The sequence below is a fragment of the Phoca vitulina genome, unplaced genomic scaffold (genome assembly GCF_004348235.1).
Source record: "Phoca vitulina isolate PV1807 unplaced genomic scaffold, GSC_HSeal_1.0 scaffold27, whole genome shotgun sequence".
Lineage (NCBI taxonomy): Eukaryota > Metazoa > Chordata > Mammalia > Carnivora > Phocidae > Phoca > Phoca vitulina.
Genome location: NW_022589730.1, coordinates 8,690,607 through 8,716,296, shown reverse-complemented (window position 1 = coordinate 8,716,296; position 25,690 = coordinate 8,690,607). Strand labels below are relative to the sequence as shown.

At 36.2% G+C, this 25,690-nt stretch overlaps 1 protein-coding gene across 1 annotated transcript in view; it reads left to right on the top strand.

Moving 5' to 3' along the window:
* The window catches only part of CCDC102B (coiled-coil domain containing 102B), a 199,955-nt gene that overhangs the window by 129,611 nt on the left and 44,654 nt on the right, over positions 1 to 25,690 (top strand). The window contains exon 8 of the mRNA XM_032422576.1: positions 7,502 to 7,618. Within this exon, the coding sequence (XP_032278467.1) occupies positions 7,502 to 7,618 (117 nt within the window). The remainder of the gene's footprint in view (positions 1 to 7,501; positions 7,619 to 25,690) is intronic.

Genomic DNA, 25,690 nt, shown 5'->3' with positions numbered 1-25,690 from the left:
GGATCACAAAACCTTTGTCATTTCAAGTCATTTGTGATTTTCTTTTCCACAGAAATACTGGAATAGGACCTAATAGGTTGGTCAGTTTATAGATAATAAAAAATTAATTTTGATATAAGATCAAAAGTGGCTTTGTCACTTAAAAGATATTAAAAAACAACACAAGCAATGCCTTTGCTATAACAAAACATCTTCCATTTCTATTAACATGTGATCAACTTTCTTAGTGCCTACATTTAAAAAAAGAATATAGAAAACTGATGATAATTCTTATTTCATTCTATCAATAAGTAATTTCATCCATGGATACACAAGCTAATTGAAAAAATGTATCTCTCCATCTCATTAAGAAATGCATTTCCAGTAAATGATTAGTTTATATTTAATAATTACTTATCATAATATGTGCTATCTTGTCTTGTTTTTAAGCAACCATGTACCCATAATAATTGTAGAGATAATTCAATCCAAAGAAACGTTTTAACATTTGGAACCTTACAGTCACAATATATACATACATATTTTATATATGTATTTTTATTGCATTTTATTGAGTAGAAACATTTTCAAATATAAACATGTTACAGTATGATGATCTGGGGAAGGTAGAATAGAAATAAAAGTTCAAGAAATTAATGCAAATTTTTGAATAGATGATAGTGTCACATTTCTGTGATTTTTAGATGTTAAGATTCAGTAAGATGTGATGCAACCATTTTATTTAAAATATTTAACATTCAGCAGAAATTTCATTTTTTGAATCTAAATAAATATACTATTTAGTCAAATCTTTTAAAAAAGTAAAGGATACACCAGCATGAGAGCAAAACAGTTTAAACACCACTAAGATTAGTTATTTAGTGTTTTTATTTTGACTTGAGAATAGAAGAAAATTTGCTTTAATCATAGTTAAACATTGTTTTGTGTCTTTACAACCATTCTTTAAGGTTGAGGGAGGAAATTAGGTAAAGTTTAGTTTAAATAATTTTGGCTAAAATTTTTGTAGCTATGATAAATTTTGGAGGCTTCTCCGTGTACTTAGAGTTAATTAAAATTACTTGGAACCTTCACCTTGTTGTTAGCTATCCTTGGGTCCACTGCATTTTGGGTCACTTTCTATTTGGGCACATTTCCTCCTTACTTTCCTCACCTTTCATAAGAATATGGTATAGCCTGGGGCGCCTGGGTGGCTCAGTTGGTTAAGCGACTGCCTTCGGCTCAGGTCATGATCCTGGAGTCCCGGGATCGAGTCCCACATCGGGCTCCCTGCTCGGCAGGGAGTCTGCTTCTCCCTCTGACCCTCCTCCCTCTCATGCTCTCTGTCTCTCATTCTCTCTCTCAAATAAATAAATAAAATCTTTAAAAAAAAAAAAAAAAAAAAAAAAGAATATGGTATAGCCACCAGAACCTGCCTAACTGCTAACACCTTGGTCTTAGACTCTGTACTATTTTATATTCAATACTTATTCCAAGAGGCAAATTAGACATTTATGCATCAACATGAAGGCAATGGGAAGAGCCGTTGCAGTGTGTCGACGAGCATCAGTTTGATTACATTACCAAAAAAATGACTCAGCTTTCAGTGTGAAGAAGAGATTTCGGGGGTACAGCTATTGAGGAAACTTCTATGAATTGGTCATGGTAATCCAGAAAGAAATAATCAGGTGTCCTAAGTTTGTTTGGGGGATATGGAGAGTTGAGAAATATACAAATGAAAGAAATTGTGATGCTTGGCGATTCAGTGAATGTTGGAAATCCATGGGGATGCTAGGGGGTTAGAGAGAAGGAGAAGTTACGGATTTCTGACCTTATCTATGTGGTTGCCTTTCACCAAAGAGGGAATATCATGAGGAAAAGAAACCTGAGAGGAAATGACAATGTATTCAATACTGAGTATACTGAGCTTGAGGTAAGAATGTTTGGTGGGATTTGGGGTTTATGAGTGCAAGAAAGAAATGTGAACAATGAACAGTGAGATGATGGTGGAAGTCATGGGAGTAAATGGGATCCCCCAGTGTTGGTATATTGAAAGAAACAAAAGACAGTTTGGAGGATTAGCACCAGGTAAGGCAGACAGAGAAAGGGAAACTGCAAAGAAAGAAGACCTTTCTTCTCATGAACCAGAAGAAAAGAGTGCTTGAACAAAGGCACTGTTAACAATAATCAATTTCTGCCAAGGATTCAAGTTAAGGACAAGGTTGAATATTGTGTGTTGGGAAGTATTGGGAATGGGTGTAGCAAAAGCCAATGGAGGAATGAGTGAGGGGAACATGGGGAAAACGTGAACGTAAGCAGTCTTCCAAGGCACTTGAAAGTAAGAGAAAACAGAGCTGGAGTGGAAACTCCAAAACCAGAAAAGAGGTTGGGGGTGGGGCGAGAGAGAGAGAGAGAAAGGGAGAGGATCTTCTACACTTGGTCTCTCAAACTTCGCTTTCCAACCTAAATGGAAACTATAAGCAACTAAATGTTGATGAGGAAGAAACCAAGAGATCTTGAAAATCCAGGAGAGGAACAATTCTATTTTTTTTTTTTATTATGTTAGTCACCATACAGTTCATCATTAGTTTTTGATGTAGTGTTCCATGATTCATTGTTTGTGTATAACACCCAGTACTCCATGCAATACATGCCCTCCTTAATACCCATCACTGGGCTAACCCATCCCCCCAACCCCCCCCCAAAACCCTCAGTTTGTTTCTCAGAGTACATAATCTCTCATGGTTCATCTCCCCCTCCAATTCCCCCCCTTCATTTTTCCCTTCCTTCTCCTAATGTCCTCCATGCTATTCCTTAATTCCACAAATAAGTGAAGCCAGGAGAGGAACAATTCTTAGATGAGTTTAGCCAAGTACCCCAAAGGTACCAAATCCTGACTGCAAATGGAATGATTAGTGTTTGACTCTAGGATGGGTATTTAAGTTCTTTAACAAGAGGAAAAAAGGAAAGATTTGTATAGATGCATGAAAATTTGTAGATTGCATTACAAGAAGTTGAAGATCTTTCCTATGTATAGCTTTTCTGCTTTTCCATGAATGAAGCTGCAAGATCGTTTGTTGAGAGTTATGGGAGAAATTATGGGTTTGGTGTTTGAGGAGATTGAATTATGTTGTATTATTAATAATATTGACGTAAATATTGAACACAATATTTCACAAAGGCCAGATCTTTGGGATAAGCAATAAACTACCTAATCAGTTTAGATTATTTTGAAGGATAAAATGTGAGGCAAAATCAAAATAACAGGGTGTGTTAGATTATATTTTTGTGCCATTTTTGAAATGAAATTTTCCTTTAGTACTTGATCTGAGTAAGAAAATATTTTTATTTGTAAATTACACAATATTTTTGTTTTCCAGAATCATCTTCAAAAAGATTTTCCACTCCATGCTAATTTGAATGTAGGAGAATGAATATTTACATATAGTGTTGCTAATTTTCCAGAAGCAAATTATGGCAAATATTTCTGAAGTCAGAGATGTGACAAGTTGCCTGGTTTAACCTTTCACAAATACTGCAGTATGAAAAGAGGAATTTTAAAGAGGAATTTTGGAATTATGATGCAATTTCAGAAAAAAAAAAAAGTCTTACAAGAGACTATACTTAAATAACTATTAAATAAAAGGACCTGAACTTGGAAAATGCTTTCTAATGCTGACTCATTCACTTCCTCAGGTACCTTCTATTTCTGTCACTTTCAATTTAAGTAATGTGATATATCACCTGTGGATGACATTCATAATTCTGCTAAATGAATAATCTTTAATATCTACACATCTACAGCTTTCAACTTTTCAGCTGCTAATTAGATTTTAGTTATAACTCCATTAATCTGAATCTGAGGTTGAATAGGGTAAGTGGCAAAATTAAGGTGATTTTGAGTCCAAAGTATAATTTTAAAATGATCAAAATAACTCCAATTTTCATAGGGAAAATTATAATTGTTTTATTAATCTGGCCATCGGGGTTTTTTTTCCTGTTATATTGTTTCAATTGCCTTCACTGTACAATATTTCATTTACTGTTTTTATTTTATTTTTTGCTGTTTCCTGCCTGGAGTGTATAGGAACAGTGAGGAGGCCAGAGTGACTGATAGAATAAGGGGTGGGGGTAGAAGAAGAACATTGAAGGGTTCTGGGACCAGGCAGATGATAAGGACTTTGACTTATACTCTGAATGGATTGGGAGGCCACTGGAAATATTTGAGCAGCAGAGTTACATGATTTGAATTACTTTGAAAATGCTTTATTTGACTGCTCTTTTGGGAAAGGGACTACAGAGCTACACGGAGAAGCAGAGATTATGGCAGCTATTAAAATAACTGATGTGAGAGACCATGGTGGTATTTGATCAGGGCAGTAGTAGTCAGAGGTAGAGAAGTGGTTGGATTTATTATATATTTTGAAAGCAAAATTGAATTATTTTGATTTTAGTTTGGATATGATGTCAGAGAAAGAAAGGAGTTAAAAATAAATCCAGTATCTTTGGCCTGATCAAAGGGAAGGATAGAGTTGATACTTACTGAAATGGCAAAGACTGGCAGAGAAACTGGTTTAGGGGAGTTCTTCATTTGTCTTTGTAATGTGTTAAGTTTGGGATACCTATAGAAGTGACAAGTAGGAAGTTGGGTCCGAAGGTCAAAGGAGACCTACAGGATGGGACTAGACATTTGGAGATTGTCAGAATTTTGGCTAGTATGCAATGCTGTGGGTGCACATCAGCTGTCCAAAGGAGGGAATGCATCAGGCAAACAGGTCCAAGAACTGAGCTTTGAGACACTTCAGCCTCTGACTCTATTTTCCAATGTTTTTAGCAAACTTTTCTAAAGGAAGGGATTACTAGACACATTTTAAAATGTTTCTTTTATTGTTCTTTGATATTTTGAAATTGTTCTGTCCTTAATTTATGAGTGCAATATATATTCATTTTTTCCAAACATAATGATTATATTTTTAATAACATTTTCTTTCATATCTTAAAATATACCATTCATCTGTCTTTTTTTTTTCTATCAGACATTGTGTTTTTGAATCTTGGCTATTTTATTCATGTTCTTGGTTTCTTCATATGTCCAGAGATCCTTGATTTTCCACTGTCAGTGAAAAATGAAAATGGAATTACTTTAGGTAATTGGTGTGAATTTCCCATACTGTTATGTATGAAAATTTATTTTCCTGCCTCCTCTCTCCTTTGAGTGGTAACGTTGATTGCAGTCCTATTGACAGTGAGAAAGCTTATTGATTGATTTGATTCCCTGAGAATTAATGGTCACGATTTCAGAAGTTAAACTAAGGGCATTCAATTACCAGAATGAGTTGGATTTTACTTTGGTGAACTCAAACCAAAACCTGATGCTTTGATTGCTTTGATTTTATCCTTGCAACTCATTATTTTCTCTAGCAAAGTGATTTCTATTTTATTTTATTTTAGCCAGAGATGAATGCCACATTGTGTCTTTACATGAAAGTGGGGTGAAACATGCATAGACAGACTTTGGCTGAACCCCATGGTATTGTGTCCTGTTCCACACTTGCCTTCCATGGTGCGTTCTCCATGTTACTACCTCTGAACAAGGAGCCTCTCTGTACTTGGCATATCAGCCCCCTAACACCATTGTAGTTCATTTCTAGCATGTGGCTATAAGCTTTTTGCCTTTCAGTAAGCTCTATGATGGCTTTTATCTTTATAAGTATAGATGTAGCTAGCTGCTGGTTTATGACTAAGAACTCAGGTAATGAATTTGGCAAGAACATCCTTAAAATGTGCTTCTTCCGGTTACTAGCTTTGTGAATTTGGGGAAGTTACTTAAGCCTAGCAAAAATACAGCTTATTTTCCTTTAAGGTAAAGATAGTACCTAACACAGGATTACTCTACCTTTAACTAAGGAAATACATATCAAGTCCAGTTCCTAGAGACTAGTGCATACTTAATATTACTATTAACAATGGTAATGTTATGAGTAATATAATTTTTAATGATAAATAGGTAGTATAATGTTTGCTTTTATTTTCTAATTTATTGTGGGATTACTTACAAATTATATAAATTCTGAAAATATTTACCTACATATTTTAGGGGAAAATATAAGTTAACAAAACAAACATATGTGTATGTATTACACATTGTATAGGTTTATCAAAATTTGTGTTTCTGCTGAAAACTATAAGAACAGCTAGGGGGAAAAATTACTGTGCATTTCCAGTATTTTTCTCACATTCCTATGTTTCTTTTTGTAGACTATTTTTTAGAGCAGTTTTAGATTCACAGCAAAATTGAGTGGAAGATCCATACATTTCCCGTATGCTCCCTGTCTCCACTTAAGCACACCCTTCTCTGTTATCGGTGTCCTCCGCCATGGTGGTACATTTGTTACAAATGATGAACCTACATTGACACATCACTGTCCATAGTTTACCTTAGAGTGTACTCTTGGTGTTGTGCATTCTCTGGGTTTAGACAAATGTATAATGACATGTATCCACCAGTGATATACCAAATAGTTTCGCTGCCCTAAAAATCTCTATGCTCCACCTATTCATCTCTTCCTCCCTGCAGCCCTGAAAACCACTGATTTTATATTGTCTCCATGGTTTTGCCTTTTCCAGAATGTCACATAGTTAGAATTATATAGTAAATAGCCTTTTCAGATTGGCTTCTTTCACTTAGTAATATATATTTAAGTTTCCTCCATGTCTTTTCTTGGCTTTTTAGTGCTGAATAATATTCCATTATCTGGATATGCCATAGTTTATTTATCCTGTTTTCCTGCTAATTTATTGGCATCTTTAACAAACATATTTTTACCAGTTCTAGCATTGTATAGATGTATTTTTCCATTGCCCAAGTTTGCCTCTGTTATAATCTATATACTCCTTAGACTTCATAAAAAATAGACATTAAATAGGATTACAAAGGGTCCTGTATTACAGATATTCAAGACTGTAAGATCAGTATTAATTGGGGCACCTGGATGGCTCGGTCGTTAAGCGTCTGCCTTTGGCTCAGGTCATGGTCCCAGGGTCCTGGGATCGAGCCCCGCATTGGGCTCCTTGCTCGGCAAGAAGCCTGCTTCTCCTTCTCCCACTCCCCCTGCTTGTGTTCCCTCTCTCGCTGTGTCTCTCTCTCTGTCAAATAAATAAATAAAATCTTTAAAAAAAAAAAGATCAGTATTAATTGGATTTGTTTAGAATCCAGTTGTTCAATTACCAGGATTCTTTGTGGTAACCAAGTTTTGCCCAATTTTTTCAATTGATGAGTTTGAATTTATGGAAATTTGCTGATTTGTTTTCTAATAACCGAGAATTTTTCAAATATAAGAAATAAATGGTTTAACTACATTAATTACCACAGCAACAATAAAACCTGCCAGAATCCACATAAAAAACAAACGAACAAAAAACTAAACTAAACTAAAAGCAAAACGAAAGACTAATGTGGATTATCCTGGATCCAGCCTTTGTAGCATCATGTGATTATAATTTTAACCTTTTTTTTTTTTTTCAGTTTAATATTATTCCTGGTCAGCATGAAAATGAAATGGAAGAACTATCAGGAGATATAAAGGAAGAATCAAAATCTCAAAACAGCAAGGATAGACTGATCTACCAGTTAAGAGCTGAGGTAAGATATTGGATAAAGATTATAATGCCAAAACATACCTGAAGATTATTAAGTGATATACTATTTTAAGAAGTATAACAGAAGCATCGTTGGTTACTTTATGAAGAAGGATGCTACTGAAAATCAAAAATAATATAATCAGTTTATATATGACTTAAAATGCTAGGGGATGATACTGACTCATCACTAGATCGGAATTATCTGACTATTATAAAGACAAAATATTTGATGAAAAAACCACCCTATAGCCAATACAATTCTAACTGTGAGTAAATACTTACTAAAGGTTCAGTTGGCTGCTGGATCTAATGTGTTAAGTTATCGTAAGGACCAATGACTTACAAATGTGTAACATGCAGTTTCTGGTGGAATTAACACAGCTGTTGGCAGCTAGCAACAGTGAGAGACAAGGCAGGGTGACCTCACTCTTGTGAGTTAATTCATTTCTTAGGTATGGCACGTAAAATGGTGGGACCATTTATTTTCAACACTTCTACCGCAGTCACCACCAGAAGAATTTTCACAGATTGTAAATTCTGTTTTCTCTGTCATGTTAATAAAGGGGGAATTATTGTTCTTATAGATAGAGGATTGAATTATTTGCACTGCATAGAAAATAATGTTAGTGCCCTAAAAGTGGGAAATCATAAATTACTTTTTTTGTATCATAATTCTGGAAGAATGTCTTGGATACCCATGTGTAGGAACAATTCAGGAAATACAGGCTGGGAGGAAGGAGATTTGTATTAGATGGTTTCTTCTTTATAAAGATCTGTAAAGACTGAACTCACACCACAGCATATTTTTATATCAGAAGAACATAGTACAGTGGAAAAGGCATAAATCATAGATTTTGGAGCCAGAAGCAGCTCCATTACTGATTACTTTATTCTGGTCAACTCCTTATGCCTCTTTGTCTCAGTTTACAGATTGATTGAAATAATGGAAGTAAGAATAATAAAAGTCATCACATGGGATTTTTGAAAAGGTCACACATTGCAAGGGAAAACTTGTCAGAGGCAGCATGCCTTGATTTGGGGAGTTCCACTAAGTTGTTAAGGAGAAATAGCTCTTTCTGATTGCATAAGCGCTGTTCCTTGCCCCCTCTTCCACGAGTCACGTGAAGAAAGGGGTGGTGGGTGAGGAAAGGCATATGGAGAGATCCGTGAAGAGAAAGGCTGATGTTTGTTTCAACAAAACAATTCTTCCTACCAGTTAGGTCAAAAGGGAAAATAGTGGTTTGTGTGATGGCTCTTTTCTAAAAGGAATCAAACCGTCAGGAGAGGCGCCACCTTTTCTTGGTCCTGAGATCTGAGAACATCTTACATTAAGCTTTGCACATCATGTATAAAAGCTTACTTAGCAGTGAGAGATAAAAACAGAGAAAGACACATCTGGATATTTATTATAACTCTCCTGAAAAGCCGAGGACATGATCTTATATCATCATTTTTAGATGCACCGGGAGCCATAGCAACATAGGATCTCTGAAGTACAATTTTTTAGTTTGATTTAGTAAAAAGTTCAGAGACTCATTTATTAATTATGTGGCCTTGCATTACGTGTTTCATATCGATACAGCTCAACTGTGTTTCTTAGATTAGGATTCAAACCTTTTATCCACCGAACGGTAATCTCCCACAAGACACTCAAGTACTATGATATATGATTTTATGATTTAAAAATTCTTAATAGAGCACTGAAAGCTGAAAGCAAATGAAAGACATGAATTGGCTGTGTCTTACTATGTGCACGTAAGTGGTATATTCAATTGAATTACATTTCAGAAAGAAAGCTTTTTTCAAAAGAAAACAAAATATTAACTAAAATATTGAGATTCTTAATAGAAACAATGAGCTTGTGTGTGTGTGTGTGTGTGTGTGTGATATATGAGCATATATGTGTTCATTTCAGTTTTAAATTAGGATAGAAGCTATTTTCTTTCCTTAGAAAAGAACACAAATAATCACTCTGTGTTGGCATTATTTTTTTACACTGGCTTTGTTTAGGTCTCTAAAATCATATCATAATGTGTAATATGTTTTCATAAAAGCCATTGTGTGATTGTACCATACCTTAATTCAAGTATAACCTATTTTTAAATATCAGGTTTTTGGAGTGCCTGGGTGGGTCAGTCAGTTAAGTGCCTTTGGCTCAGGTCATGATCCCAAGGTCCTGGGACTGAGCCCCATCTGAGACTCCCTGCTCAGAGGGGAGTCTGCTTCTCCCTTTCTCTCTGCCGCTCCCCCCCTTGATTCTGCTCTCTCTCAAATAAATAAAATCTTAAAAAAATAAAAGAAATAGGTTTTTTTTAAGATATATAATCGATATTGCAGTTTGTATGTGCACGTTCATCTTTGGACATTTAAAATGGCTTAGGGTAAATTCCTAGAAATGGTATGGCTTGTCAAGAGAATGTTTATTATTTAAATCTTTTATATACATTGCCAAATTGTCCTTTAGAAAAATTATATCAATTTACATTCTCACTTACCTGCATGCATACACATTCTCATTTCATTATTCTATAGCCAACAGTATATATTATTATTTTTAATATTTCCGTAACTGATAGACAAAAAGGTAATTTTAATTTATATTTTACTTACCTAAACATAAATTTCTAGTTGTTTGCTCATTTTTACAGATGTAATGTCTATTATAATAGCTACCATTTACTGATAACTTCAAATATGTCACATTTGTAGTGCTGGGCCATTAAAATATAAGATCTCATTTAATATCAATGCTCTTATGCTCTATATATTCTTTTTTAATTTTGTTTTTATTTTTATGAAGTTTTTTATTTTAGTTCCAGTATAGTTAACATACTTCTTTTTATTACTTTTTTTGTTTTATGATCTATATATATTTTTGCCTACTTTTAAAGGAAAGAGCCTTAGAGAATTTACCTCGCTCTAGGTTACAAAATAACCTCAACATTGTTAAAATAATTTTTTACGTATGTTGTCATTTAGTTCCAGTTTTTCAGAGGAGCACACTCAGACTCAGATTGCCAGCAAGTTAGGCCACTTACCAAGGCCACCCAGCTCATGAGTTTGAATCCAGAAATCAAATGGGGCCAGCAGTGAGTCTTTGACATTGCTGACCTGGTCTATCACCTTGAGAGTTTAATGAAGAAATGTAGCAAATTTCCAACAATATTGCTTGAATTGGAAAAAACAGTATTTTAATATCAAACATCACAATTTTTTTTTAACATTGATGATCCCCATTTATGATAGGCAACTTTTAAACTGTTACTAATACTTACCAATTCCATAATAGTATTGTTTTCACTTGACCAGTGTATTTACCCTATTTCTTAATCTGCTTTTTTTTTTCCAGAAGTAAGCTTCTCATTGTAGAAATTTGGTCAAAGAAATCTGAAATGCAACATTGACAGAAAGGCCCCAGAGTATTTACATAATTGGGTCTTCCGGCCCATGTTTGAAGAGGTGGATTCTCTGAGCACCAAGTCGCTGGGTGAATGGATAGGTCTCAGTATATGCATATGTGTAACACATACATTTCATCTGTTCTCCATATTTAAGACCAAGGCCCTTCAAATTGGAAATGAAAAGTTTGTTTAGAATGGAAATTAACTGGCATTCTGAGTCAAGAAATCATTACTTCTTTCTACAGTCTGGTTGCTGCTTGAAAGCAAGCCCATAATCAGGAAACACTCCTTTTACATTTTTTTTTAGGCCAACATGTTTGGTATACACATTAATCCAAGGGAGAATAACTGTTTTATCCTGTATTGTTCTAAAAAACATATTGCCAACATTTCAGTTTCAAACTTTTAGGAATTTTGATTTCTTTTTTTTAGAAAGAAACATGAGTAGAAATCTAGGTGATATATTTTTTAAAGATTTTATTTATTCATTTGAGACAGAGATACAGAGAGAGAGAGCATGGGCAGGGGGGGAGGCAAAGGGAGAGGGAGAAGCAGGCTCCCTGCTGAGCCAGGAGCCCAATGTGGGGCTCGATCCCAGGACCCTGGGATCATGACCCAAGCTGAAGCTTAAGACGCTTAACCATCTGAGCCACCCAGGTGCCCCAGGAATTTTGATTTCTTATTTTCTTATTTATTATTTGTGGATTGTTCTTTTCTCACCTATCCACACATTCACATCCTATTTCTGTTGCACTTTAGAAAGATGAAGTCAGCATACTTTTCCCTATTTAGCCCAATAAGTACAACTAAAAACTCTGAAGATATATTCTGGTCCCTTATTTTACATCTCCCTTTCTGATATTAGTGAATTATCCACAGTAGCTCTTGCTTAGTGTTCTGCTGTCAACACATATTGTCTCTGATACTTCATTAAGGTTAAAATCTTTCCACGTGGTACCAAACAAACTCTTAAAATTATTTTTCTTCCTAATCCTAATTGAATGCAGTGTAATATAAATTGAAGGGACCAAATATATTCATTTGTTTTTATCTCTCTCTCTTTTAGAATGTCTTATTTTTTAAAAAAGATTTTATTTATTTATTTTGAGAGAGAGTGAGAGCGAGAGCTTGAATGGGGAGAGGGACAAAGGGAGAGGGAGAGAGAGAATCTCAAGCGGACTCCACACTGAGCAGAGAGCCCCATACAGGCCACATCTCATGACCCTGAGATCACAACCTGAGCTAAAACCAAGAGTTGGATGCTTAACTGACTGAGCCACCCAGGTGCCTCTAGAATAAATATCATTATTCACTTTTAAAATGCTGCTTCCTAATTGAGAAAAAAAGGCCCAGATGGGTAACATATTAAATTTAACTAGTGATTATATAAGTAGTCCTCTTCATTTTGCTTATGCAAGATAAAACATAAACATTTTGTACCATAAATTTTTCATACACAGATGTTATATTATTGATCAGGGTTTCAAAGGAAAATTTTCTCAATGTGAACATCAAGCAGGGTCTCTCTGTTCTCTCTGCATAGGCACAATGAAATAATAGTGAAGTAGAAAACAAGATAACAAAATAAATAGTTCCCATGCTCATTCATTCATTATCTTATTCATTTACCAACAAGTATTTATCAGCCATCTCCATTGTGCTTGGCACTGGGATTAAGCACTAAGGGTCTGAGAGAGTGATGGACATAGTGATGGCCACGGTGGGAAACAAATCAACACCCCAGACAGTTAAGTACGGTGTGTTCTGTGTGTCGGTAGGTGAAGTATAGTGACCTGTGTAAGTACATAGAAGCTACAGGCGGATGTCCAGAATGAGATACGCAGTAGGAACGGCAGCTAGCCGAGTAAAGAGCGCAGGTGGGAAGGGGTTATCAGGTGAGACAGTGAAAGACTGCGGTATTAGCAGGACATAATGTGATAAAAAGGGTGATCTGATCTGTAAAAGACTTAGACCATTTCTTTTGAGTAGAGGAATATGTTGAAACATTTTTTATAATATTGACTATTAACAGTGAAGCAAAAAATTCCTCCTTTCCTTCTTAATAAATATCAGGAATTATACTGATTTGGGAGAATATTTTGATCACTAGAAGAGTAACTGGCATAGTCTAATGGGAGCAATTCATCACCAGATTTTTTGTGGCAAGGTGGGGGAAAATACAGAGGGCAGAAAAATGTTTTTGTTCTATGTTAAAAAAAAAAGGAAAAAAATATTTTCAAGGTGCTTTCTTAAATTCTAATTCAAACTTTAATTCTGTATATTTTGTGTGGTTACCTACTGTGCTAGGATCTAGTAATTCAGTGGTGTGTGATATAGAAATGGATCTGCCTTCAGAGAACTGCCTTCAGTGAGGGATGTAGGATTCTTCATACATTATAGTTAAGTGCATGCTTTCAGCTGTATGGAAACTATGTAGCAGATCTGCACGATGCTGGGGGAGTTGACCTAGTTACAAATTTTAAATGAAGAGATGCCTGGGATTTAATTTATTGACAGGGTTAAATAGTATTATCTTTGACTGGAAGGGAGTTGTATAATTAGAAATCCAATGCCATCATAATTTAATTTTCTGAGATCGCCACAAAAGATGTTAATCTAAATTGATTTAAATCTCTTGTATCTCATACCTCTGACTGACTTTACACGTTGTAGCAAAGTGAGTTAGATTACTGAGAATACTCTAAATGTATCAGAAATAATTACATAATTTTGAAACAGGATATTGATGGTTGCAAGCCAAGTTAATTTAGAAGTCTGTTAGTGATACGGATTTAAGCATTCTGGCACATTTGGGGTTTATATTGACAAAGCTCTGGAAACAGAATCTCTAAAGAGATATTGTATATGAGTAAGCCATTAGAGAAAAATAATATTCTGGGCAAACTGAAAATTAAATTGTCACACATGGATATGCATTCTGTTTTTTTTTTAGACAGATAAAAGTCTAAATAATCTAATTATCCAAGACCAAAACTGTCATTTGTCTTGCATTTACAGAAAACTGATAAATATAAAAATTGAATAACAGATGAAAGTCTGTGATGATTTACCCAGGCAGTATTAGGTGCCTTAAATGATAGATTTTTTTTTTTTTCAAAAAAGGTTTAGAATTATGTAGGGCAGGCTGAAGAATTTAAAACTCCTTTGTGCAGATACCCCATCCGCAGTAGTTTTTCCTGGTGGCCGGGCGGTTCAGAAAGCTTTTTAGCTAAATTTGATTGATGATTTAATTACAATCTGAGATTTTTTTCTTACCCATAAGTTCCTTATTGTATTCTATTGGATAGAAAGCAGTCTGTGTGAAATAGAAGAGAGACTGCATTAATAAAACTGCCAACCCCCCGTCACCTAGTGCTTTCTTGATGACGTGCCTACAGCTTCCAATCTGATGCCCTCCAGGTCGTGTCCTCTTTTGGGTGTATACACATATATTTGAGACTTTTCTGGGCCCTTTGGCCCATCATTTCTGTACATTTCTTTCAACATCCAGCTTACTGCTTTCCATAAGGGCAGCAAGCGGGCTTGGCAAATTCATATTGGCATGCTTATTTACATCATATAATCTTATCCATTATTACTCTCAATGCTTCAAATTCAAAACTTTTACTAAAACTGCTAGAGTATAGTTGCATGTAACAAGGATTCCAATCTCTAATAAAGAGAAATATTCTATTTTAGATTAGTGGTATTTGATTTAGAACTTTCCCATTATCATCCTCAAAATGTTTCCCTTAGAAAAGATGTTTTCCTATGAGCTCATTGAGCAATCACACTTCTCTTCTGTCAAAATCCCAGGTTAATATGAATGTGACAAAATCTCAGTTTAGTTGGGAGATCTCAGCTTCATTCTGCAATAGTGCTTGCCGCATAGTAGATGCCCAGCAAATGGCTGTTGATGAAATGGATGTGGGGAGGGATAAGGTACATATCAAAAAGAAGAGGGCTTTCTATTTTAACCTTCTATGAGGTTGAAAGAAAAAAAAATCAAAATGGAGGGAAGGCATGACTATATGTCAATACTCACTTGGAATATGTTTTGATGTGTTTTATATTTGACTATATTCAATATGTTCCAAACACAATGATTTCATATGTGCCCACTGATAGAGCTTGGTAAGTGTAATGTTTTAAAGGACAACCATATCAAGAAACCACTGGCTAGTCACCTAAGCTCTAAAGATAAGCCCAATTTTCTTTTTTTTTTTTTTTTATTAACATATAATGTATTATTTATTTCAGGGGTACAGGTCTGTGATTCATCAGTCTTACACAATTCACAGTGCTCACCATAGTACATACCCTCCCCAATGTCCATCACCCAGCCACCCCATCCCTCCCACCCCCCTCCACTCCAGCAACCCTCAGTTTGTTTCCTGAGATTAAGTCTCTTTATGGTTTGTCTCCCTCTCTGTTTTCCTCTTCTTTCATTTTTCCCTCCCTTCCCCTGTGATCCTGTGTCTTGTTTCTCAAATTCCTCATATCAGTGAGATCATATGATACTTGTCTTTCTCTGAATGACTTACTTCGCTTAGCATAATACCCTCTAGTTCCATCCACGTCGTTGCAAATGGCAAGATTTCATTTTTTTTTTGATGGCTGCATAATATTCCATGTTATATATATAAACCACCTCTTCTTTATCCATTCATCTGTTGATGGACATCTAGGCTCTTTCCATAGTTTGGCTGTTGTAGACATTGCTGCTATAAACATTGGGGTACACGTGCCCTGTCGGATCACTACATTTGTATCTTTAGGGTAAATACCCAGTAGTGCAATTGCTGGGTCGTAAGGTAGCTCTATTTTCAACTTTTTGAGGAACCTCCATACTGTTTTCCAGACTGGCTGCACCAGCTTGCATTCCCACCAAAACTGTAGCAGGGTTCCCCTTTCTCCACATCCTTGCCAACATCTGTCGTTTCCTGACTTGTTAATTTTAGCCATTATGACTGGTGTGAGGTGGTATCTCATTGAGGTTTTGATTTGGACTTCCCTGATGCTGAGTGATGTTGAGCACTTTTTTATGTGTCTATTGGCCATTTGGATGTCTTCTTTGCAGAAATGTCTGTTCATGTCTTCTGCCCATTTCTTGATTGGATTATTTGTTCTTTGGGTGTTGAGTTTGATAAGTTCTTTATAGATTGTGGATACTAGCCCTTTATCTGATTTGTCATTTGCAAATATCTTCTCCCATTCTGTTGGTTGTCTTTTGGTTTTGTTGACTGTTTCTTTTGCTGTGCAAAAGCTTTTTATCTTGGTGAAGTCCCAATAGTTCATTTTTGCCCTTACTTCTCTTGCCTTCGCGATGTTTCTAGGAAGAAGTTGCTGTGGCTGAGGTTGAAGAGGTTGCTGCCTGTGTTCTCCTCAAGGATTTTGATGGATTCCTCTCTCACATTTAGGTCTTTCATCCATTTTGAGTCTATTTTTGTGTGTCGTGTAAGGAAATGGTCCAGTTTCATTCTTTTGCATGTGACTGTCCAATTTTCCCAACACCATTTGTTGAAGAGACTGTCCTTTTTCCCATTGGACATTCTTTCCTGCTTTGTCGAAGATTAGTTGACCATAGAGCTGAGGGTCCATTTCTGGGCTCTCTATTCTGTTCCATTGATCTGTGTCTGTTTTTGTGCCAGTACCATACTGTCTTGATGATGACAGCTTTGTAATAGAGTTTGAAGTCCAGAATTGTGATGCCACCAGCATTGCTTTTCTTTTTCAACATTCCTCTGGCTATTCGGGGTCCTTTCTGGTTGGTTCCTTACAAATTTTAGGATTATTTGTTCCATTTCTTTGAGAAGCTGATGGTATTTTGATAGGGATTGCATTAAATGTGTAGATTGCTCTAGGTTGCATAGACATTTTCACAATATTTGTTCTTCCAATCCATGAGCATGGAATGCTTTTCCATTTCTTTGTGTCTTCCTCAATTTCTTTCATTAGTATTCTATAGTTTTCTGAGTACAGATTCTTTGCCTCTTTGGTTAGATTTATTCTTAGGTATCTTATGGTTTGGGGTGCAATTGTAAATGGCATCGACTCCTTAATTTCTCTTTCTTCTGTCTTGTTGTTGGTGTATAGAAATGCCACTGATTTCTGTGCATTGATTTTATATCCTGCCACTTTACTGAATTCCTGTATGAGTTCCAGCAGTTTTGGGGTGGAATCTTTTGGGTTTTCCACATAAAGTATCATATCATCTGCAAAAAGTGAGTTTCACTTCTTCTTTGCTGATTTGGATGCCTTTTACTTCTTTTTGTTGTCTGCTGTGGCTAGGACTTCTAATACTATGTTGAATAGCAGTGGTGATAGTGGACATCCCTGCTGTGTTCCTGACCTTAGGGGGAAAGCGCTCAGTTTTTCCCCATTGAGTATGATATTCGCTGTGGGTTTTTCATAGATGGCTTTTATGATATTGAGGTATGTACCCTCTGTCCCTACACTGTGAAGAGTTTTAATCAAGAAAGGATGCTGTACTTTGTCAAATGCTTTTTCTGCATCTGTTGACAGGATCATATGGTCCTTGTTCTTTCTTTTATTAATGTATTGTATCACATTGATTTGTGGATGTTGAACCAACCTTGCAGCCCAGGAATAAATTCCACTTGGTGGTGGTGAATAATCCTTTTAGTGTACTGTTGGATCCTATTGGCTAGTATTTTGGTGAGAATTTTTGCATCCATGTTCATCAGGGATATTGGTCTGTAGTTCTCCTTTTTGATGGGGTCTTTGGTTTTGGGATCAAGGTGATGCTGGCCTCATAAAATGAGTTTGGAAGTTTGGAAGTTTTCCTTCCATTTCTATTCTTAGAAGCAGCTTCAGAAGAATAGGTATTAATTCTTCTTTAATGTTTGGTAGAATTCCCCTGGGAAGCCATCTGGCCCTGGGCTCTTGTTTGTTGGGAGATTTTTGATTACTGTTTCAATTTCCTTAGTGGTTATGGGTCTGTTCAGATTTTCTATTTCTTCCTGGTTCAGTTTTGGTAGTTTATATGTCTCAAGGAATGCATCCATTTCTTCCAGATTACCTAATTTGCTGGCATATAGTTGCTCATAATATGTTCTTATAATTGTCTATATTTCTTTGGTGTTGGTTGTGATCTCTCCTCTTTCATTCATGATTTTATTTATTTGGGTCCTTTCTCTTTTCTTTTTGATAAGTCTGCCCAGGGGTTTATCAATCTTATTAATTCTTTCAAAGAACCAGCTCCTAGTTTCGTTGATCTGTTCTACTGTTCTTTTGGTTTCTATTTCATTGATTTCTGCTCTGATCTTTATTTCTCTTCTCCTGCTGGGTTTAGGCTTTATTTGCTGTTCTTTCTCCAGCTTCTTTAGGTGTAGGGTTAGGGTGTGTATTTGAGACCTTTCTTGTTTCTTGAGAAAGGCTTGTATTGCTATATACTTTCCTCTTAGGACTGCCTTTGCTGCATCCCAAAGATTTTGAACAGTTGTGTTTTCATTTTCATTGGTTTCCATGAATTTTTTTAATTCTCCTTTAATTTCCTGGTTGACCCATTCATTCGTTAGTAGGATGCTCTTTAGCCTCCATGTATTTGAGTTCTTTCTGACTTTCCTCTTGTGATTGAGTTCTAGTTTCAAAGCATTGTGGTCTGAAAATATGCAGGGAATGATCCCAATCTTTTGGTACCGGTTGAGACCTGATTTGTGACCCAGGATGTGATCTTTTGCCTAGATGATCTGTCCATTTCAGTGAGGGGGGTGTTAAAGTCCCCTGCTATTATTGTATTGTCGTCGATGTGTTTCTTTGCTTTTGTTATTAATTGGCCTATATAATTGGCTGCTCCCATGTTAGGGGCATAGATATTTAAAACTGTTAGATCTTCTTGTTGGATAGACCATTTAAGTATGATGTAGTGTCCTTCCTCTTCTCTTATTATGGTCTTTGGTTTAAAATCTAATTTGTCTGATATAAGGATTGTCACCCCAGCTTTCTTTTGATGTCCATTAGCATGGTAAATTGTTTTCCACCCCCTCACTTTAAACCTGAAGGTGTCTTTGCATCTGAAATGAATCTCTTGCAGACAGCATATCAATGGGCCTTGTTTTTTTTAATCCAATCTGATCTGTTAGAAGAAACTGTATCCAAAATTTTAAAGAGAAAAAACTTATATATATACAAAAAATAAGGTTAAATACAATGAAGAGATAGACTATGACTGTAAAAATGAAAAATTACAAAAGATTTTAGAAAAGGAATTGATAAGATGTTTGAGAAAGGAAAGAAGAAAAATTCACCTAGGAAAACAGAAAAAGAAGAAGATAAAATTTAAAAAATTAACTTGGAAGACTAAAGCATCATGGGAAAAAAAACCATGAATTCTATGTGCTGTATTCCCCTAGCACTGGGGTTTTGCCATTCTCATTGATCGGTAAACTTGGTCTTGGCTGGATGTTCTTGGCGATCTTCTGAGGGAGGGGCCTGTTGCCATGGTTCCCAAATGTCTTTGCTGGAGGCGGAATTGCCCCGCCCTTGCCGGGTGGGGCTAAGTAATCTGCTTGGGTTTGTTCTCGGGAGCTCTTGTTCCCTGAAAGCTTTCCGTACAGCTTTGGAGGACGAGAGTGAAAATGGCGGCCTCCCAGTCTCCGCCCTGGAGCAGCTGAGAACTCGGGGCCCCACTCCTCAGTGCACCCCCAGAGAAAAGCAGTCAATCACTCCTGTCTCCCCATCTCCAGTCACACTCCACGCTCACCCGGCCTGTGACCGAGCGTCTCTATCTCTGGCACCCGACCCCGTGTGAAGTCTCCTAACCCAGCAGATTCCTATGGTGGGCTCCCGCGCCAGTCCTCCTGGGGGAGGAAGGGGGGTCTCCCCGATCTGCCGCTTATTGGGTCCCTGCTGGAAGGGCAGTGGCCCGACTGTGCCGTGGATCACGGTTTATGGCAACCCTGATCTGAGAGCCCACTCCTGGGCTCCGTCTCTGCAGCCAGCTTCCCTCCTCCAATACCTGGGAGCTCTGTCGCACTCAGGCACCCCCTGTCTTTCTGTGACCCCGAGGGTCCTGAGACCACACTGTGCCAGGGAGGGTTCCACCCCCTGCCTAGCCACTGAAGCGACGTCCCTCAGCAGAGCTGACTTCTAAAATTTCCGATTTTGTGCTCCACTGCTCTATCACTTGCCAGAAGCGGCCGATGGAGGCCCCCTCCCCCGCCATCTATCCTCCCGAATATCACCTCGGATTCACTTGTCCGCACGTCCTACCTTCCAGAAAGTGGTCGCTTTTCTGTTCAGAGAGTTGCTGCTATTCTTTTCTTTGATCTCTTGTTGAGTTTGTAGTTGTTCAGAATGGTTTGATCCCTATCTAGCTGAATTCCTGGGACCAGACGAAATTTAGGTCTCCTCCCCACCAAGATAAGCCCACTTTTCATATTGTACTCTACCTTCAGGGGTTAATTGAAGAAATTCAGTACCCTCTAAACTTCTTATTAAATTCATTTATTTCCTAGTAGGGTAGGATGTTTCTCTCAATTATTAGAAATTCAACTATATTTTAAATATTTCAACAATAGAATATACTATTAATTATATAACCTCTATAAATATTTAAATTTAAAACTTTGTTCCTAGTATGTGTAATTCTGGTAAGCATGGGTGGCTATTGGAATTATTTTTCATCATTTTTAAAATTTTAATTCCATTATAGTTAACTTACAGTGTTATATTAGTTTCAGGTGTATAATATAGTGATTCAGCAATTCTATACATTATCCAGTGCTCATCATGATGAGTGTACTCTTTAATCCCCATCACCTATTTCTCGCATCCCTCCCCCTACCTCCCTTCTGATAAACCTCTGTTCTCTATAGTTAAGTGTCCATTTTTTGGTTTGTCTCTTTTTTCCCCCCTTTGTTTGTTTCTTAATTTCCACATATGAGTGAAACCATATGGTATTTGTCTTTCTCTGACTGACTTATTTCGCTTGGCATTATACTCTCAAACTCCATCCATGTTGTTGCAAATGGCAAGGTTTCATTCTTTTTTATGACTGAATAATATTCCATGGATGCTGAATGGTATTTATATATTATATATATGTGTGTGTATGTGTGTGTGTGTGTGTGTGTGTGTGTGTGTGTGTGTGTGTGTATCACCACTTCTTTATCCATTTATATATATTGATGGACACTTAGGCTGCTTCCAAAATTTTACTATTACGAGTAATGTTGCAATAAACATAGGAGCACATGTATTGTTTTGAATTAGTGTTTGTAATTTTTGAGTAAATATCCAGTAGTGCAATTACTGGATAATTGGATAGTTCTATTTTTAATTTTTTGAGGAACCTCCATACTGTTTTCCACAGTATCTGCACCAGTTTGCTTTCCCACCAACAGCACACAAGGGTTCCTTTTTCTCCACATCTCCACATTCTCACCAACACCTGTTGTTTCTTGTGGAATTTTTTTTTTTTTTAAGCCATTCTGACAGGTTTGAGGTGATAGTTCATTTTGGTTTTGATTTGTATTTCCCTGATGATAAGTGATGTTGAGTATCTTTTCATGTGTCTTTGGCCATCTATATGTCTTCTTTGGAGAAATGTCTGTTCATGTCTTCTGCCCGTTTTTAAATTGGGTTAGGTGTTTTTTGGGTGTTGAGTTGTATAAATTCTTTATATATTTTGGATACTAAGTCTTTATTGGATATGTGGTTTACAAATATCTTCTCCCATTCAGTAGATTGTCTTTTAGTTTTGCTGATTGTTCCTTCACTGCGCAGAAGCTTTTTACTTTGATGTAGTCCCAATCATTTATTTTTTCATTTGTTTCTCTTGCTTCTGAAGATACATGTAGAAAGAATTTGCTATGAACAATGTCAGAGAAATTACTGCCTGTGCCCTCTTCTAGGATTTTTATGATTTCAGGTCTCACATTTAGGTCTTTAGTCCATTTTGAGTTTATTTTTGGGTATGGTGTAAAAAAGTAGACCAGTTTAATTATTTTTCATGTAGCTGTCTAGTTTTCCCAACATCATTTGTTGAAGAGACCGTGTTTTTCCCATTGCATATTGTTGCCTCTTTATTAATTGATCATATAATCATGGGTTTGTTTCTGGGCTCTGTCCTGTTCTGTTCATCAGTGTATCTATTTTTATGCCAGTGTTTTGGTTACTACAGTTTTGTAGTATAACTTGAAATCTAGAATTGTGAGACTGACCTCCAGCTTTGTTTTTCTTGTTCAGAATTCTTTTGGTTAATTTGGGTCTTTTGTGGTTTCATATCAATTTTAGAATTATTTGTTCCAGTTCTGTGAAGAATGCCGTTGGTATTTTGATAAGGATTGCATTAAATCTGTAGATTGCTTAGGGTTGTATAGACATTTTAGCAATATTTGTTCTTCCAATTCATGAATGGAATATCTTTCTGTTTGTTTGTGTCTTCAATTTCTTTCATCAACATTTTATAGTTTTCAGAGTACAAGTCTTTCATATCCTTGGTTGAGTTTATTGCTAGGCATTTTATTATTTTTGGTGCAATTGTGAATGGGATTGCTTTTTTTTTTTTTTTTAAAGCCTCCACACTGTGGAGCCCACACATGGCTTGAACTCAGGATCCTGAGATAAGGCCTGAACTGAGGTCAGGAGTTAGACACTTGGGGTGCCTGGCTGGCTCAGTCAGTTAAACATCTGCCTTCAGCTCAGGTCATGATCTCTGGATCCTGGGATTGAGCCCCACATTGGTCTCCCTGATCAGTGGGGAGCCTGCTTCTCCCTCTCCCTCTGCTGTGCCTCCTGCTTGTATGCGTGCTCTCTCTCTCTCACTCTCTCTCTCTCTCTGTCAAATAGATAAATAAAAAAAAAATCTTAACAAAATTTTATTTATTTATTTGAGACAGAGAGAGAACGAGTGGCAGGGAGGGGCAGAGGGGGAGAGAGAGAGAGAGAAGCAGACTCCCCGCTGAGCAGGAAGCCCAATGTGGGGCTCGATCCCAGGACCCTGAGATCATGACCTGAGCTGAAGGCAGATGCTTAACTGACTGAGTCGCCCAGGCACCCTAAATAAAACCTTTTTTTTTTTTTTTAAAGAGTTAGACACTTAGCTGACTGTGCCACCCAGGTGCCCCCTGGGATTGCTTTCTTAATTTCTCTTTCTTTTGCTGCATTATTGGTGTAAAGGATTGCAAGAGATTTCTGTACATTGATTTTGTATCCTGCAACTTTATTGAATTCATTTATCATTTTTAGGAGGTTTTTGGTGTAGTCTTTGGGGTTTTCTATATATGGTATCATGTCATCTGCAAATAGTGAAAGTTTTACTTCTTCCTTACCAATCTGGGTGCCTTTGTTCCTTTTGTTCCTTGTCTGATTGCTCTGGCTAGGACTTCCAGTACTAAGTTTAATAAAACTGGTTAGAATGGACACCCTTGTCTTATCCTGATCTTAGGGGAAAGCTCTAAACTTTTCACCACTGAGTATAATGTTAGTTTTAGATTTTTCATATGTGACCTTTATTATGTTGAGGTATGTTCCTTCTAAACCTACTTTGTTGAGGATTTTTATCATGAATGGATGTTGTACTTTATCAAATGCTTTTTCTGCATCTTTTGAGATGATCATATGGTTTTTATCCTTTCTCTTATTGATGTGATGTATCACATTGTGTGATTTGCAAATATTGAACCACCCTTGCATCCCAGGAATAAATCCCACTTAATCGTGGTGAATGATTTTTTTAATATATTCTTGGATTCAGTATGCAAATATTTTGTTGATGATTTTTGCATCTATGTTTATCACAGATATTGGCGTGTAGTTCTCTTTTTTTGTAGCATTTTTAATCTGGTTCTGATATCAGGTAATATCGTCTCATAGAATGAATTTGGAAGTTTTCCTTCCCCTTTTATTTTTTGGAAAATTTTGAGAAGAATAGGTATTAAGTCTCTTTTAAATGTTTGATAGAATTCACCTGTGAGGCTGTCTGGTCCTAGACTTTTGTTTGTTGAAGTTTTTTGATTATTGATTCAATTTCATTGCTGGTAATTGGTCTGTTCAAATTTTCTACTTCTTTCTGATTCAGTTTTGATAGGCTATATATTTCTAGAATTTATCCATTTTTTCTAGGTTGTCCAATTTGTTGGCATATCATTTTTCATGATATTCTCTTACATTTTTTGTATTTCTGTGGTGTTGGCTATTATTTCTCCTTTTTGATTTCTGATTTTATTTATTTGAATCTTCTCTCTCTCTCTCTCTCTCTTTTTTTTTCTGGCTAGAGGTTTATCAATTTTATTGATCTTTTCAAACAACCAGCTCCTGGTTTTATTGATATGTTTGATCTGTTCTATTGTTTGTTTTAGTTTCTGTATCATTTATTTCTGCTCTAATCTTTATTATTTCCTTCTTTCTGCTTGTTTTGGGTTTTGTTTGTTCTTTATTTTATTGCTTCCTTAGGTGTAATGTTAGGCTGTTAATTTGAGACTTATCTTGCTTCTTGAGGTAGACCTGTATTGGAATAATTATTTTAACAGTGATGGATCATATTAGCTTTTCTTTTCAGAACTGATCTGCTTAAGTTCAAAACAATTGTTCTGGGATTATATGAGTCTTACAACCTGAGGCCTTTTTGGATGTGTTTTTAGCAGGGGTTGAAGTACCCTGGAAAATGAAAAATTCTCCAAAGTCCATATTTGAGTCTATGACTTTAAACTTTCTAGTAATCACCACAATAATAATTATTGTACTAAAGAAATAAAAAAGTGATAAGATAATTATTCTTAACAAAGTATTTTTTAAAGAATTTATTTTTTTATTTCAGAGAGAGAGAGGGGAGAGAGAATGTGAGAGCACACAAACACGAGCAGGGGGAGGGGCAGAGGGAGAAGGAGACCCCCCGCTGAGCAGGGAACCCAATGTGGGACTCCATCCCAGGATCCCAGGACCCTGGGATTATGACCCAAGCCAAAGGCAGAGGCTTAACCAACTGAGCCACCCAAGTGTCCCTTTACGAAGTATTTTATCAACCAGTGAGAGTATGTCTTACAAAAAGTGGAGGGTGTCATCTGGAGTGAGCATGGATAGAATTAAAAAATGCCAAAAGAGAAAGGAAGAAGAAAAGTCACTTAATCTCTACATTTTTGCCTTAAATATTAAAAAGTAATGGAAGGAACACATCTATCTATTAAAATACATGTTTCTGTTTTCTTTCGGACTGAGTATCACTAGGTATTTACAGCTAATGTTTATGAATGCTTTGTAGGTTCCATGTGCTTTATAAGCCCTTAACATACGTGATTTCATTTCATCAACATACCAACCCTATAAGAGAAGCACTATTATAGTTTTTCTTTTTACAGATGAGAAAGCAGACTCAAAGTTTAAGGAATGTGTCCCAGGCTTCACAGCTAGTACATGGCAAAATTAGAGTTAAACCTCACACCCTCATAAATCAACTAAATATTTAAGTATTTTTCATCTTATTACTTTGAACCTATTTTTTAAAATATTTTTGGAACATAAGTCTCCTATGTTAGAATACCGAATACAAATATACAATGCAAGCAAAATCAGCTATATGATGTAGCTAAATAATGATACAATATGTGATTATAGGAACACTTGATTTTATAATATATTAAAAATATATTTTAACCATGATTATGATTCCACCAATCTTAAAAAATCATCAAGCATCCTTAAGAGAGTGA